The sequence below is a fragment of the Megalops cyprinoides genome, chromosome 20, assembly GCF_013368585.1.
Source record: "Megalops cyprinoides isolate fMegCyp1 chromosome 20, fMegCyp1.pri, whole genome shotgun sequence".
Lineage (NCBI taxonomy): Eukaryota > Metazoa > Chordata > Actinopteri > Elopiformes > Megalopidae > Megalops > Megalops cyprinoides.
Window position 1 is genome coordinate 17,479,624 of NC_050602.1, and position 17,170 is coordinate 17,496,793.

General features: G+C 43.9%; 2 protein-coding genes across 2 annotated transcripts; both read left to right on the plus strand.

Moving 5' to 3' along the window:
- Positions 1-334: 334 nt before the first annotated feature.
- On the plus strand, positions 335-3,454 carry theg (theg spermatid protein). Its single transcript, XM_036553848.1, has 7 exons — positions 335-396; positions 722-783; positions 968-1,034; positions 1,154-1,224; positions 1,308-1,486; positions 2,396-2,585; positions 3,213-3,454. Exons 1-7 carry the CDS (start codon positions 335-337, stop codon positions 3,452-3,454), a joined length of 873 nt encoding a protein of 290 aa, XP_036409741.1.
- Positions 3,455-5,586: 2,132 nt separating this feature from the next.
- On the plus strand, positions 5,587-16,895 carry LOC118795390 (mesoderm induction early response protein 2-like). Its single transcript, XM_036553849.1, has 12 exons — positions 5,587-5,638; positions 7,045-7,178; positions 7,554-7,682; positions 9,127-9,247; positions 10,232-10,311; positions 10,533-10,602; positions 11,505-11,641; positions 12,477-12,558; positions 12,702-12,796; positions 13,748-13,878; positions 14,267-14,403; positions 16,498-16,895. The coding sequence occupies exons 2-12, from the start codon at positions 7,053-7,055 to the stop codon at positions 16,893-16,895; spliced, it is 1,506 nt and encodes a 501-aa protein (XP_036409742.1). The 5' UTR covers positions 5,587-5,638; positions 7,045-7,052.
- The last annotated feature ends 275 nt before the right edge of the window (positions 16,896-17,170 follow it).

The following is a 17,170-nucleotide window of genomic DNA, read 5'->3' on the forward strand; positions in this document are numbered from 1 at the left end:
GCTGTTTCATGGAGGGTGCAAGCCGTTGGCAAATTGTGAAAGTTAACCGCCTAGAATTCTACAGTTAGTTTTTTTTTTAGTTAGTTTTTTTCCCATAGCTTTTACATTGTTGCGACACAGAAAGTTTCCGCTCGGCTTGTTCAGCGTGGACATGACTGAAGGGGATGTTACTTCGGTGCCATTACGATTCGGTTTATTGTATGAGGAGGCTAATTAGAAAGGCGTTCTCAAATTAAAGGACTGGAAAGGAGTAACGGCTTAAAGTTACAAGTTTTTGCACTTTGACCCGTGTTTTCATCCATTTTTTCTCCGACAGTGGGAGCGCCGGTTTTCCATGGCCACCCGTATAGAAGAGCTCGCCAAACCTAAGCCCGACCTCCTAAAATACCCTGACCGGTTGAGTATCAGACGTGTTGAATCCTTACGGGTCATAGAGAAAAGAAAAGTAAACAATATCATGTATCCACAAGGCATTTTATGTGATACATGCAGTATTTGCATAATAGTAATAATAAGAGTAATTTTCCTATTGGTTGTGTGGGTTGAAAATTGAAATTATTCTTATTGATATATGTTAAGTATGCTCTGTTGTTCCTGCAAGTTTACGAGACTCACTTTTGACTCTTGTAACTAAATCAAAATGTTTGTCGTTGTGCTTTTGGTGATTTGATTGTTTTGTGTAACTTTTAACTAAAATTATATTACTTTTTTGTATTCACAGTCGCTCAGTATATTGGCTAGATGAACTCCCTAAGAAATCAAAGAGATCCACAACCTGCTTTGGTAAATCCAAAATGCTGCCTTCTTCCTGGCTTTCTCCTGCCTGCCGCAATGGATAAATATGCACTGTGGAATGTTGACAGTGTCACATTCATGTGCAATACAATGCATGCTTATGATAATGGATATTACTAATTATATTCTTAAACCAAATGTGAGGCTTTTGATTATCTTTGTCTTTGTGCAGAGCTCACACCTCGCTGGTTCCATCTGACTCAGCGAAAGACACTTCATCCAGGTTTCCAGCAGAACAGGTGAAAAGTGCATTGTGTCTTTATTAGGGCTGCGTTACACTTTGGGAGGCAGAGGGTGAAACACTGGATGCCTTGAATTATCTCTCTCTCTGATCTCGCATTCTTCTTTTCTCACACAGTATCTTGCACGCGTCCTCTCACATAATCCCATCCCCTCTCCCTCCAGCCCCCTTTGTTTCTGCACAAACAGGTATCTCCGTACCTGTATTGTAATATAATCTCACCCTATGTAACTCACTCTCCTCTGCCTCCATTCCTGACCTTCTCTGGCAGCTCTCTGTCTCACTCCTGCTCTGTCGTCTCTCTCTCTCCGTCTTGTTCTCAGGCCATCTCCAATGTGGGAGGTGAACGCGGCAGCACTGACAGCCAGTGCCTCTGATCGCGTTTGCTCCCTCGCCGCGCATCGTCTGCCCGCTGCAGGCTGGGAGCCTGATCGCCCCCTGCTGGACACAGTGAGTACTCATTCCTTCTCGCTCCTGACACTTTTTCTGTGTGCTGCTGTCTCTCCGTCTCCTGTCTTGCTTTTGTTTGTCCTTTTGTGATTAGTCAGCTAGCTCTAGTTTCCATTTCCCAGATGCCGTCTTAGCCTTTTGTGTGCTATTGTGTTCCATGGGGCTGAGTCGTGTTTGGCCCTCACTGTGTTCCCTGGGGCTGAGTTTCAATCTCCAAACGTGGGATCTGGCTGCGGATTCTAAAGTCAGATGTGTCCGAAAAGTCAATCATGTCCATGAATGTGATGTCTGTTTAGTTAGGTTCTAATTTGGAGGGAGTTTGAATCCTCTCTGGCTGTGCGTACAGTGTACACTGTAGCATAAACAGCTTAGAGCAAGACTGCTGAAGGAGGCAGATCTGACCATGACGTCAATAACCTTGACAACAACGCTTTAGAAGACCTGCCTTTTTGGACAGATCTATGTGCCTGCAGTAAGGGCATCCTTGAAGGTGTGTTATTCGAAAGTCTGGTTGATTGGAGAATGGCCACTTCTATGCTGAAAATGTTAAATACCACATTAACTGTTGATCTCTCATTAAAGGAAAGGGAGAGTGGGGAACCAGTTAAAAGAAGAGAACACATTTACCTCCTCCGTGGTGACCCAGTGAATCCATTAACAATATTTATTTGTTGAATAGTGAATTAGAATTTCTTTCTTTATAGAATTTGATTATGTAATTAGATTAAATGAACTGGATAGTTAGCATTTAAGGGCCATTAAAATTGCAAACATCTGAGATGGGACATTTCATTTAGCATTCAAAATTTCATGTAGCATTCAAAAGGTTACGCTGCAATTTAAAGACAATGTCTACACCACCCCCCCCCCTCCACCAACCCCCAACCCTCCCAACTCACCTTTCTGCAGCTGAGTGCAGCTGTACGCAGTGCAGTGCCCACTGACCGAATCTGCCAGTTAGCTCACCCTAAGAAAGTGGAAACCCTTCCTCCCAGAAACGTGTTGTGGTCCTCCTCGCCTGGCCTGCAGCCTCGAACCCCCTCTGCTCGCATTCATCTCCTTGCCAGTGAGTGCCCGGCTTCGTTACACTTCTGTGGTCGTCTGTTGTGAACAAAGTGGAGCAGTCTCGAGTCACCAATTATGAAATGACTTGAAACTAAATATTCAAATGATTTTGTAAATCCCATGGTGCTTATACAGCTACTTAGATGTGTTTACCATTGGTGAGAGGTAAAAGAGAATGGTACCTGGATATATTTACTGTAAGTAAGAGGTAACAGAGAATGCTACACAGATGTATTTATTAGCAGTGAGAGGTAAAAGAGAATGTTCACAACAAAAAAACAGAATGCCAGAGAATCACATTTCTAAGCATGGAGGAAACAGAATTCCAGTGAGAGCTTTCTGAGACAATTATACTTTGTATGTTTGTCTTTAAAATGTTGGTATGTATTGGTTATTGTTTCTTTGCCTATATTTAAGTAATTACTGTGTAGCTCAGAAGCCAGTTTCCCCTTAGAAGGCCAGTATAATGAACTTGGAATGTATCTCCCTTTACCCATCTCTCTGTGTGTCTCTACTCCCATTCCTCTGCTCTCTGCATACGTACTGACCTTTTACTTCTACCAACATTTATTTTTCTTTCTCTTTCTTCTACTTCTCTTTCTTTTTCTTTCTCTTCTCTACTTCCCTTCGCCATCCTTGTCTTGTTCCTCTCCCTGGTCAGTGCCAAAGCCTGTACATCCTGGGTACCATTTGGACCGGCCAGTGTCATGGCCAGTACCGGCTCCTGTACGAGAGGCAGTGGTCAGCGACCGGGTGCGGCTGTTAGCCCAGCCCAAACCGAGGGTGGCACTGTTCGAGGGATTCAACCCCTTCCGTGTTCGCCAGTCAGCCCGCAATGCCCAGGCGTCGCCTCGGATCCTGGAGCTGAGCGTACCACTGCCACGCAAATGCAAAGCAAAGTAGACACGACTGGAGGAAGTTGTCATGCCGCCATCTGCTGCAGATATTCCTGGATGTTCAAGACAGCACGATAGTGTAGTGGAGGACGGTGAAAGATCGGTCGCAGATGCCTCTGTTCACACCAAAACAATGCACACTGTACCTTTCTGTTGAATCAGGAACTCACACAAATGCCAGCTTTGATCCAGACACAACCTTTATGACATCTCCACAGTAAAGGTTACAAATTGGGGAAGCAGTCACTCACCTTTATCAAATCATTTTGTTGAGCCTTTATCAGATTGTTTTGCAGCACAATTAAGAAGCATGTTTAAATAAAGAATGCCCACTAGCATCTGGTTCCTTATTATACACTGACACACTACAAGCCCCATGATGCACTATAATAAAGTAAGCATTGATTGGTGGATAGGTGCAGCTCTACTGGAGTCATCAGAACAGCTCATAGGCATCTGATGAGTTTCAGGGTTCCTGAGACCAGGAAGAAAAGGAAACCCTGCCAACAAACCCACTCCCACTCCAGTGGAATGAAGCAAGTTTGTTGCACTGCTGTGAGCTCCTCAGCAGCTGATGACACCACAGACTGGGCTTAGCCTGCACTCAAGACAAGCTTGTTGCTTCAGGCCTTATTGCTTGATTGTGTCTCATGTTCAAAACTCTGCCTTTGGACTTTACATGAAATCATTTTAGTTTCAGTATAACCAAAATGATTTTAAGCAAGAAAAAAAAACTGATCATCAATCTTTTTAAAAGTTTTTTGTTACATTTAAAATAATGTGAAATGCATGAAGGCAACGACGCTGCATTACAGACAATGAATAGAAAAATACTACCTACTGATGAGTGATCTTTATTAAATTGTATATCTTGTTAGTCATGAAAAAGAGGTTTAAGACCATTACCAGTATAAAGATCAGTTCTCTGCCTACTCTAATTGTTGCTCACTGGCCTGTATTACTCCAGACTGTCACATATATGTGAAAGCATAATGCTGTAGATATGTTTTGAACATGAAAATTAGAGATAGTTTATTTTGTATTGAAATCCCTGGTGAGTAAGTGTTGAGAAAGTTAATTACAGAAATTACATGCACGTGTAAGACCTGACTTTGGTAAATTACATGTTTTTTATCATCAGCATTAGAGTGGTAATGTTTTTTCTTAGCTCTGTGGGCAATACTGTCTTAGATGTGACATCTTACTGTATGTTTCCACCAAGGTAGAGACATTTGAAGCAAGACAACCACGTCTTTTTCCACTTTTTGTGTAAGACTCGATTTTACCACCTGTAGAGAAGCTTGATTCTCAAACTGTCAAAGTTCCATTTGTGGTTAAATTGTCATTCTTCTGGAATTTATGAGACATTCAGAGTTTATTTATAATATAGGTAGATTTTCAAAACGAAACCCTGAACACAATGGAGAACTATTGTTTTAGGTCATTTCAACATTGTGAACAGGGATTTGACATGGTTTCTGTTCTGTTTGATGATTAGTGGAATTTATTACCATCTAAAAGCCAACACAATTTCTGGCTTTAATTTTGCACGCGTATGCCTTAACAGTAGTCATGTGCTTGTGTAGTTTGTATATCTGAAGTTCAAGATAAATTTAGTCAGCTGTGACCATGAATATGTTTGCTTCTTTCAAATAACGTCCATGATTCATAATCTTAGCAGATTATTTTTATTGTTTGCATTGATATCACTGGTGTATATTGCGTATGACTGAATAAAACGTAAGTTACACAACCAATGAAAACGTACTACTGTGGAACAATTGTGTCATATCATAATAGGAAGAGGTTGTCGAACTAAATTACATACATTTAAAATAACCTTTTTTTCTGTAGAGCTGAGACAATAGTATACTACAATAGTCTAATAATTATAAAGGATACAATGCATAACGTCTTGTGATTACGAATATATAGTCTACATTCTGCAACTCAACAAAGTGAAAGAAATATGTTATTTTATTCATACCTCGCACACTCACATTCTTCTCCGTGGATAATTCTTTCTGGGATCATTTTGAAGAGTTTTTAAGTCTGAACAAAACACACACCGCCCTTCACGCATTAATCTCTTAACTGTAACGCTGCGCCAATAAACCAGGCGGTTCTAATAGTAGTCCTCTAGAACATCCGGGCAACTCCACTCAGTCTGCGTAGGAACGGAATGGCGGAGGTAAGTGAGCGGAAGGGTAGAGAAAGAGCATAAACGCAGAAGCATTCGTGTAGCGGCGCTCTGTTGGGGGACATGAAGCGCAACAGGGTGTCGATTATGTTTTTGTCTATCATATCAGTGGGCAGCAGCGGGGCGTGTGCTGTCGTAGTGTAATATCGGAGGTGATAAAAGCCGGCAGTACCGTCTCCGATAAATTTGCCGTCTCTAAGCCTACCCTCGTTCCTCACGCACCATTCTCGCGCTGCCAGATAGTGCGCTGTATGATAGCGTAGCGGACCGATGCGGCGTCGGTGCTGAATAGTGTCCCAGGTGTGCACCGATAAGCATGCGTGATGGCTGGATTGTTTGTAAACTTGTTTTAGTGGATATCCGACTAATGATGTGAGACAATGTCGGCATCTCTTGAGGGCGAAGTGGCATTTTCGCGCAACAGTGCTCGTCAAGAAAGTAGAAGAATGCCAAAACGTTCAGCACCGATCGTTTTGGAAAGCAACCTGGGTAATCTTCCAGGTGGTGGGAGTTAGCAAAGAGAGCGAAAGAATGTGCCTTCAACTGCCCGGCTATGATTGAGCTCCCAAGACTGTTCCCGTGCTTATATTGATGAAAAAGCATGGAGTTTTCAGACTTCTTTAAAAGTCGAACATTAATATTAACATTTGATGATATTTTCAGCATTCATATATCGTTGTGCAAGTTTTTCTAGCTTTAAACGTAGTTCGCGTGTAAATCCGTGTGGCAGGGACTTCTTTTTTATCACCTTGGATGTTTACTTTGTAGTGTAATAGGGTGGTGTTGTGCGGTTTATGACCGTGCCTCTTCGCACTGTTGCCTACGTTTAACACACAACATGTATTTTCGACACTTTTTATTTGTATGTCGATTAAGTGCAAAACTAACTTTTGCTTTTGTTATGATATTTTGCAACTTTCCTCTCATCCTGAAAGCTTCTGGACATGTATCTAGGGATTTGTTACAATTTTGCTGTGGACATATTCCCAAACAGATGTAAAATATGTGTTTTCTCATTAATAATCTCATGCCTTCTGCAAAAGGTATTTGCTTTGGAATGTATTATAGCTTCTTGCAACATATGTTTATGTTAATTACTTTGTCAGCGCATGTTGAAGTGCATAAAAAGTAGCTTGAAGCCTTTATTTGATGGGTTACTGTTTGGAGAGGTTGCTATGTCTTGGAAATAGTCAGACATATTGGCAATGTATATCAAATTAGCTGTGAGTGTCTACCTGTCTCGTACAATACTCCATCCAAGCTTTGGCAGTCATTGCCCCTGGAGTTCAGGGCAGAGGTCACGTGTATTGAGGGAATAATGGGACCCAAAGGGACACACCTAACCACCCCCCACCCTAAATTTTAGTGTGTGTTTCCTCTCCCCCCCCCACCCCCAGCTGGCTCAATGGGCTCTGCAGAACACAGCGTAAGCCTAGCGGAGATCTTCAGCCCGGGATATGGACTGCAGGATGGGGAGTTACTCAGGGCAAACTCCCTAGAGGAGCTGGAGAAGAGTGTGGGGGCCACACAGGTAAGATCTGGTCACTTTCATGGGGCGGGGCCATGTTGTGCTTAGATAATTAAAGCTATGAGATAAAGTCACCAGTGCCTTAGCGCAGAAAAAGTTTAGGATGGTGTTCAGATGTTGAACCGAGCTCAGGCCAAAGGGTGCCTCACGTGAAGGAAGCATGTCTTTGCTCAGTACGCAAACTCAGATGTTCCCTGAGAAGACAGGAGGGTGTCAGGTTTCTAAGCACTTGGGAAGGATGGGTCATGATAGCCATATAAATAAGCAGTTTATTTTGTTAATCACGTGATGTCAGAGGAATTGGTGCTGGGCTAGATAGCACAGACGTTTGGTACCTGTTGGTACCTCTCTCTAAGCGAGGCTCCTTCCACTCTGCAGGGGGGCAGCGAGATGCCATTGGACGAGCTGCTGGCGCTGTACGGGTACGAGGTGTCAGACCGAATTTCAGAGCAGGACGGCGAACCCAGTGAGCTGCCAGCCAGCCTGCCTGACATGACTCTAGACAAGGTAAGAGCTCCACAGTCTGCTACAAGCCCCCAGGCTGTTTTTTGGTAATATCCATATAACTGTGGACAGAATCAGCAATTCCTCTGCATTTACTTCTTTATGATTATCATATCAGTGGATCTGTCTGCATGTTTGCAGTCCTGAAGTATCTAACCTATGTCAGACGGGCCGAATCTATTTGCTGTATGTGCAATTTCACTTACAAGGTTGATGAATTCTATGTACATGTGGCCATCTGAGAAAAGCTCCATATTACCCCATATAACTGAAAGCTCTAAATGTCTTGATTTTGTCTTTTAGGAAGTGCTGAAGTTCTTAAGTGTTAATAAAAGGGTTATGGTCACCTTTACTTTGTTGTTACTTGTTGTTAACATGAGTGCATGTCCGGACCTGCAAAGCCACCTGTTGAGCAATTATAAATAATATACATAATGCTTTAGTTGCGCATGTCAATTTGTCATTAAATGATGATTATTGATGAATCACCAAATGATGATTGCTGATTACATGCAATTGCACACCACTTCAAGGAGCAGTGCTCACAGCTGTTGTATAGTTTTATTCAGAATTATGTACAATCATGTGTCAATGGTACATTTTATGTGTCAGTAATATGGTTTTTCTGCTAACAGGATATGATTGATCAAATACTGTGTCAAGAATGCTCATTGGCAGCGTAACAGAATATTGTAAAAATTAGCACTTGTCATGGAATTATGGTAGTATAATGACAAAATCGTCATTTACATTCAGTATTTTGCACCTTCAAATTTTGTGAAGGCAGGTGAGAAACTACAGAAGCATGCTGTTTGTCCCCTGATTTTATGCTTTATTTTCACTCACAGTGTTCCTTAATGATATTCAACTGCAAATGTTAAAAAAAGGTAAAAATGTTTAGTTCAATGACGCTCCTACATCATAAAGACAAAATATTTAAAGCATGTGTTACGCAAGGTGGGGAAAATGGGAAAATGCAGTGTATGGTATCTGGCTGTTAAATTAAGCATTGTTATTATTTTAACCTGCTATGGACTGACTTTTTGTAAACCCATTTGAAGTGGCACAAAGCTGAATTCCTATAGGAAATGTACCCTCCCGCACTGCATATGTGTTGACGAATGCACACAGTTTTGGGTGATGTTAAAGGTAGTTACATATGGTTGTACTCAGTGACGATTATGACTTAAGGAAATAATATTTGTGTTATTAATATTATATGCATTATGGATTGCCCTGTGTAAGGGCATGTTCCAGATGACTTGATTAGCACTAATCTCAGATTGTGTAAGGCTGCATAATCTCTTTTTGGGGTCAATGTGTTCCGGTGGTTATTTCTGTAGAGATGAACAGCAGACTGGATGTGAAATGAGTCATTGATTTGATAGTGTGGAGGGGCTGACTGATGATTGGGTGATTTAATTCACTGGCTAACTTACTTTCGCAGGATCAGATCGCTAAAGACCTGCTCTCAGGGGAGGAGGAAGAGGAGGCGCAGTCTTCGGCTGATGACCTCACCCCCTCTGTCACCTCTCACGCCTCTGATCTTTTCCAACAGCACCTCAGAGGTATGACACACTCACCTTCCTGTCCGTCACCACATCACTGACAGTGGCGGGGGGCAGAGTTCATACTCTTGCCATGACACCATTTCCTGTCTGAGGAATAGCTTTGAAAAAGACATACATTTTAGAGTGATACATATAAGTGATACGTGTAAACAAAACATAGACATCATTTACAGTAATGATTTAAGTGTCTCAGTTACTGGCAACAATGAATGGACTCTTAAGCTATAAATATTTTATGGCTGCACCTTTTGTAACTGAATTTGACTATTTACTTGCACTGGTCCCACTTACAATATGTAAAACATCAGTATGTAAGAGCCTCATACCAAGGTTTAAGCCTCCTAGGTAATGAACACGCCGTGATGGAACCCAGGGCTGAAATTGACATTGAACTTTAGTGTTTTCTTCTGCCTTCAGTGAGCTGTAGGAAGGCAAAAGGAAATGGGAGTGTTGGATGAGTTGTCTTGTAGAGATGTGTATGTGTCAATGTGCATGCCTGCATTTGTCTGCTGCCTGGCACTGTGACACCACTGTGGACTGCCTCCAAGGTTTTTAACAAAGATATTGTATCAGCGGAAGCAAAGATGATCAACTGTATCCTCTACATCAAAATTTAGGTGCATGTATTGTTGAACCGTATATTTTAACAGTGGAATTGACTTTGATTCATCAATTTCATTATGGATCCGCACTCTTTAGTTGGGGTTTAGCCAAGTTAGAATCCATACTGGCCCTGTAACAGAAAATATACCTGTAGGTAAGCTGTAGAAGCCTGAAAGTTTAGCTTTTTTAAATGCACAGTGAACTTCTGGCTGAAAAAATTTCTTTAGCTAGTCTGTAGAATGTAAAGTGCTGTCCCATTTGATAAACAGTGCCTGGCTTCATTCGTAGTGCCTGCACATTAGGAATGCTGTCTGGAATGTGTTCTGCATTGACTATGTGTGTCCTTGATTGCACAGTTATATCTTTCAACCCAAGCAGGTGAGGATGGAGACTACTGTGGCAACTCTTCAGATGAAGACTCAGAATGCAGCTCTGTTCCCTCCAATGATGGCCGAAAGGTGAGGGTCATAGGGAGGGGTCAAAGGTCAGAGGGTGTTACTGTGAATGCGCTATGAGGTGAACAGAGCTGGGTGACAGGAGGGGATGCTGCTGTGGTGGTTTCCAGATCAGAGTCACAGTGATTGATTTGTGCGATTTTAGTGCAGGGCCAAAACGGTTGGGAGCGGTTTGTTATTTCCATGGAGGGCCCGAGTGATGGCAGGCGATTTCTCTTTTTCAGGACATTATGGTGGGCCCGCAGTACCAGGCAGCTATCCCTGCCCTTAGCCCTTACTCACGTGAGGAGAAAGGTAAGCTTCATTTTGTCTTCTTCACAGGGACCTCTCTTCTGTCATGTGCGGGTTCTGGGTTCCTCTCAAGGCCGCCTTTGTTCAGTTCCATCTGAGCTGCAGTCCTGTAGTTCTCTCTGCTTTCCCCTCACCGCTGGAACTGAACTGGAACCTGAATGTGGTTTACCAATGAGAACAAGAGTTAACTTTTTCCATACTGTTTTTCAGTGAGTCTGCCAGTGAGGGCAACTCGTGGCTTTCAACCTCAGTCTTGGCCTTGCTCACGCCCCTCAGCCAAGAGGGAACAGCAGGGCTTGAGGGCGATGTTACTGGGCTCGTTAATACTACGATGTTACTGTGAAGTTGCCATTTTTTCAGCCAGTAGCAAGTTGGCAAGACAGAATAGTTTTGAGAAGTTGTCATGCATACCACCAGAAGTGGAGAAGCAAAGCTCCTCCTACACAGAAACAGACAGCTAAAGTCAAGCTTGGACGCACTGTTTTTAGAGCCATGGTCCATTTCCCACTTTGGCAAGGGTAACTCATTCTGAAAGACATGACATTTCTGAAAGACAGTGAAAAAACAACTGGGCCTCAGGTTGCTGATTATGTCAGAACCTTTTCCTATACCATCAGGTCAAAAGGTTCTGACAGTTGATCACTCCTTGCCCTCCTGTGTTCTTCCCCTTCACAGTTTGTGTTCCTGTACTGTCTCTGCTTGGCAGAAGCTCTTAATCAGGGTGACTGGCAAAGCATAAATTTTTCTCTACCATCCATTTTCATCAGTGACATTTACTGAAACAGGAGGAGGTTTGGTATCTTCCCTAAGGGTGCAACAGTGGTGCCCCACAAGGCCAATTCCCTAACCACTACCCCACAGTGCCACGCCCTGACCTGCCCACTGTCCCGCCCATCTCTCTCCAGCCTATGAGAACGAGGATCAGCTCCTGTGGGCTCCGGCGGTGCTGTCGGGAGAGGCTGTGGAGGATTTCCTGCTGCAGGCACAAAGGTGGGGGGGTGAAACCACTACACCTGGGCACGTCATCAAGGACAACGAGCAGGTGAGCATGTTTAATGGGAGGTAATAAGAATTTGAAATGTTTTTTTTTGCATTAAACATCATAGCACCTACCAGAGAAAGAAAGAAAGATGTTGGAAAGAATTTATGTAAGTATGTTGGCTGCACTATGGCTTTGTAGCCTGCATAGTGCTAGCAGTGTGTACAGTAACACTCATAGTTAATCAGTCATAATGTTTTGTTTAATAAAGGATTGGATAAATATATTGTACATTCAGAGAAATTTTGTGTCATGTTTCAGTGTAAGCTGTTACATATGAGAAAATGTTATACTAAACATAAACATCCGCTCAGTAGGTATGAATGTTAATTCAATGAGAAACATCAGCATTGCTGTAGATGAGGGTGTAGGGATACCAATCTTTTGCTTGGAGTCTGATGAAGGGGTTGCGCCTGGCATAAGCAGGCAAGTGGAGGGGGGGGGAGATGGGTTGGAGGAAGGATGCTGTGAACAGCTGATGTGAAAAGGAAGTGATAAGTGGGATTTTTGTACTCTTGAAAGGGTTCAGTTTGCTATTTGTGTAGGGATTGTCTGAAAATTCTCCTCCCAAATCTTTATTTCAAATTTAAGCTTATTCCATTGATTTGCCGATTTGCTTTTATGAAACAGCTGTTCATGAAAATCAAATTGTCCTGGATGGATGTTATTCTAATAAGCCAAGCGCACTGTAATTATAATGAATATACTAAATAAATTGAATCCTATTCTTGAGATTACTTCTTTGTGCTGTACATTGCGAAGCACAGCTATGTAAATCCAAATGAAGAGTACTACAGAAAATGAATTGGACTGAAATGTATCCCCTCCTCCACCGCAGGCCCTGTACGAGCTGGTTAAATGCCGCTTTAACACAGAGGAGGCCCTGAGGAGGCTACGTTTCAATGTCAAAGTGTTCAGAGGTAAGACTGAATTGCCCATCCAAACAGACGCACCAAAACGCTGCTCAGCTGCCTGCTACGTTCACAGGTTGGGGGGTGGGGGGGTGCACCTGGTCCCCAGACTGGTCCCTCCCACCCTCCTGACAGAGCTGTTCTCTCCACAGAGGAGCTGTGTGCGTGGAGCGAAGAAGAGTGCCGAAATTTCGAACACGGGTATCGAGTCTACGGGAAGAACTTCCACCTCATCCAAGCAAACAAGGTGTGTTACCCACAACTGCCTGTGCTGGGAAGGTGCGGAAGGTTTTGGAGAGATACTGAGGAAGTGTAGGGTGTGTTCGGGATGTGTTTAAGGGGTGGTGTCATGGATGTTTTATGGGTGGGGGTATAGCAGATGTGTTGGGGGGGGGGGGCGGTGTAGGGATATGTAAGGGTTATGTTGGGGGGTTTTGGGGGATGTGTTGGGTAGGTATAAAAGATGTTGTAGAGTGTAGGATGGCGTAAGGGATATGCTGGTGGTGCAGAAGGAATATAAGGTTTTTTGGGAGTTGTGGTAATTGTGTTGAGGGTGTTGGGGGTGTGTGCAGTATAGTACAGTAGTCAGGAACAGGGCTTGTATCACAACATTTGGTGGTTAACCCAATCACTGCATTAAATGTATAGCTGTGTAAGTGGATGTCACATGTCAAAATTGAAAGCCATGTAAGTTGCTCTGCAGAAGAGCGGCTACTAAGCAAATGAAAAGTAGCATGAGAGGAGGGAAATGTGTGTGTGGGAGGGTGTAGGCGGATGTGTGGGGGGTGTTGGGGAGGAGTTTGAGGAAAGCAGAAAGCTCACAAGCTGGACATGTCACTGCCTGTGTCTTGTTCCATTACACAAGGAAATACAAATGACAAAATAAGCAACTGCCCCCAACACACAGCTGTAAGGGACTCCCTCATATTCCCAGGCTGAGAGTACAACCACAGGAGTCTGAGCTGATTTGATGCATGCTGGCCACCTTGTTTACACAGAGAATTAAATATTACATTGACAATTTCTTAAAGACACCATGACCGTAAGAACCTGAATTGAAGAGTCTCAGTAACCTCAGTGTCACATGTGATGCAATGTAATTTGTGAGCTTTTTGCTGCTGTACTTTTTTGTATGGAAAACGCTGAATGGTTCAGTGATTCAAGCTGTCCATAAATAACAGCCTACTGTCCTGTGCAGGTCCGCACACGCTCTGTGGGAGAGTGCGTGGAGTACTATTACATGTGGAAGAAGTCAGACCGACACGAATACTTCACTCTGCAGACCACTAAACTGGGCCGCAGGAAGTACAGCCTGCAGTCAGGGACCATGTGAGTGAATCCACGTCCAGACAGAACAGGAAGGAAGTCAAAGCGCACTGATCCCTTTCGTGGTTTTCATCATGCTTGATGAAACTTTTTTTTGTCAACAGTTTATGCTTGTGATGAAACATGACTCATCACAGCTAGTCTTGTCTGCCCCTGGGAACTCTTTCACATGGTCATTCATGTTTGTTGTTCTCAAATTTGCACTCATGTTAGCTAGTGGATGCTGACATGGGCTTGTTGACAGAGGATGTGGTGGTCATGTGTACATGTGTGGAAAGGGTGTTTTGTTTTGATGTGGTGGTCCTGTTATTACTTTGAATGATGGTTGCGTTTGATTGGACATGGTTGTCGTGTGCTTAATTTGAGGGACGGGTGTGTTTCTGTCCCACAGGGAGGATGGAGAGCAGGACGGTGATGGACAGGAGGCGGAAGGGGGCAGTCTCCCACGCACTCTGCCTTCAGGACCTGTGCCCACCAAACGGCTCCGCCTCCCGTCCCCTCCCAACGCTTTGGACCTGCACACACGAGGTACACCACCATGGGAGCTGTGTCACCCAGGCTTACCCACTCAGCCTCTTTAGGATAAAAATGGATAAAAATACAGGGTACAAATAGTTTTGTCCCAAGTGGCTCAGTCAGCGAGATGTTCGCTTTGAATGCAGGCTAAGCCACATAGCTCAGGTTTGAAGCAAGGCCTGTCATTTGCAACTAAGGTCAAATGAAAAGCCTCTTTACCTCTTTGGGACAACTTCAACCATGAGATCATGTGTCGTTTTTTTAAGGGAAGTGCTTAGAGCAAGTGAGTCAAAATGCACATCTGGGATGTAGCCAGCAACTCTCTCCAGGCAGACTTAGAAATATTAACTGCATCAAACAGGATACCATATCCCACATACTTTCTGTGGGTTTTATCTTCTCAGGGAACAACCCCAGGCCATTTGAATGGCTTGGGGACACCCTATAAGGACAAACACATGCAGCCTAGTCAAACAGCAGATCACTGTGAATCACAGAGGAAGAACATGAAGGCATCAGTCTCTCTCTTGGGCTCGAGCAGAAATGTAGTCCTGAGTTAGCAATGGAATACTGCAAGTGTAGATCGAATATTTAGTGTCAGTGAACATCTCTGAACATTTTATCAAGTACAACTCACGTACGCTGATTTTTCACTAGGGTCTTTCTATTAAATTACTTTATTTGCCATTGTATTAAAAACCGTGCGCACCATTTTTTAAGATGTACCATGGTTTTAGAAGGAAGTCATAAAAAACATTTTGGTGAATTCCTAGTACTTTAATATTTATAAAAGAGACAAACAAAATGACATTACATTACGTCATTTAGTTAAGTGCTAAAAGAAAGAAGTAGAAAATGTAACAAAAATATTTGAATACCAGTATGTGACTACGATCAGTAAAAAATGTTTTTTGAAGTAACAAAACAGCTACATGCCCTAAAATAACATATATTAGTATGTTGTTTAAAAATGAGTATGTAAAACTTTTGTCCCAGCGTGACTGGGCTGACCTTAAGTATGTGGGCTTATACAGCCAGCCAGCCATGACTGGGATTAATTATACTATCTGTGTACGTCATCGGGGTCATTTTAGGGGGCATGTTTGGGCGGGAAAAAAATTCCTTTGTCAGATACTGCAAAAAACCTATTATCGGGGTGTATTTATACTTCAGTGGGCTATAGGCAGCCCATTACACCCCCAAGCCTAGGCTTCACCAGCAGATTCCTTGTTCCAGAACTGTGTCTGTTTTCAGTCTTGAGTGTAGTATTGTGTTCCATAATTTTTGTTCCATTGTGTTTGTGACTGAAGTGGTTAGGGTCAGTCACCAGTCATAGGCAGGCCCAGATTGTGGAGAATCAAATTAATAGTGGAATCCCATTTCTTATTGTTATTTTATGATACTCTTAATTTCTTTGCTGTGTTTTAATAAATTTCTTTTCAGTTTATTCACATTTTTTCCATTCACATTACATGATGTTTTACAGTGCTGTTTGATGTGTCTGTTCCTACATCTGTGTCTTTTTTTTACCAATTTTTGTTTGTGTCTTTATGTTTTGTGTCATCCCCCTGTCCGTTCATTTATTTGTTGACGTGTGTCCCCTGAAGAGGAGGGGCAGAAGCGTGCTCCCCGCTGGAGACGAACGCCCCGCTTTCACTTAAAGCCCTGAGGTCACTCCTCACAGGTGGCACAAACATGGCCGGGCTTGGCAGGTAAACGTCAGCGAGAGTGGCCCTGGCAGCGGGGACATACCCACTGGCAGGATCCCTCGCAGTCTTGAGCAAAAGTGGCTGTGGGGCTATTCCAGTCTCTGTAAGCTTAATTACTGTGTGACACAGTGCCTGGTCACAGTATTGTAAAGCCCTGCTGTGCAGAACTGTTGCAGAATTGAAAAGACCAGAATCATGGCATTTGCCATCCTCATGGTTTGTTTGAGATCATGGCAGTCACAGTGCCCTTTTTTTTTTTTAAATCATGGCAGTTACAGCGCTCATGGTTGGTTTGAAAGCATGGCAGTCACAGTGCCCATGGCTGGTTTGAAATCATGGCGGTCACAGTGCTCATGGTGTTTTAGAGTAACGCTGTGTGTGTCCCTGTCAAATGCAGATGCAGAGCTCAGGGGGCCGGAATTGGAGCAGTGTGTGGCTGCTGAAGCAGGCCCACCCAGGGAGGCCCTGTTCAAGCTGACCAGCTTTCCCGCTCAAGAGGACTCCCAGGGGCCTAGATCAACCTGTCCCAGCCCACCCCACTGCCCCATCCCTCCTGCTGCCCCTCCCACACCGGATCCAATAGAAACCCCTCTGGCTCCCTGCAGCCAAGCCCCTCCCCCTGAGCTCCTGGGCCCCGGCTTCTACCAGCTGCAGCTGGAGCCTTTCTCCCTGCCCAGCGTCCCCCCACCCCCTCCTGCTCTCGGCCCCGCGGTCTCTGTCCCGTCAGTGTTCGGAGCCATCGGCGGCTTCCTGCACCCTTCTCCTGTCCCACACCCCCGCTCCCTCACACAGTGAAGAGGGGGGATATCATGGTGGACTCCTGATATGTGACATATTGATCTTTCCAAAACCGGAAGGGGCCCTCCATGCTCTTGTGGGCGTCAGCATACTGGAAAGAACAAGAGCTTTTCCTGTGTGGGAGAGAAGTGAAAGCTGAATCCGTGAACAGCCCGAAAGACTACCGAGCAGCGTCCTGACCTACGAACTGATCACCTACTGCCAGGCTGGAGAGGCCTAGGGGTGGGGCAGGGCAGGTGCGGGAGCCTGTGACCTTTGACCTCCCCCCTTGT

Coding starts and splice junctions, on each gene's coding strand:
- theg (XM_036553848.1), top strand. CDS start 335: ATGGCCACCCGTATAGAAGAGCTCGCCAAACCTAAGCCCGACCTCCTA. Junction 784..967: donor GAGATCCACAACCTGCTTTG/GTAAATCCAAAA, acceptor GTCTTTGTGCAG/AGCTCACACCTCGCTGGTTC. Junction 1,487..2,395: donor ATCGCCCCCTGCTGGACACA/GTGAGTACTCAT, acceptor ACCTTTCTGCAG/CTGAGTGCAGCTGTACGCAG.
- LOC118795390 (XM_036553849.1), top strand. CDS start 7,053: ATGGGCTCTGCAGAACACAGCGTAAGCCTAGCGGAGATCTTCAGCCCG. Junction 7,683..9,126: donor CTGACATGACTCTAGACAAG/GTAAGAGCTCCA, acceptor TTACTTTCGCAG/GATCAGATCGCTAAAGACCT. Junction 10,312..10,532: donor CCTCCAATGATGGCCGAAAG/GTGAGGGTCATA, acceptor TCTCTTTTTCAG/GACATTATGGTGGGCCCGCA.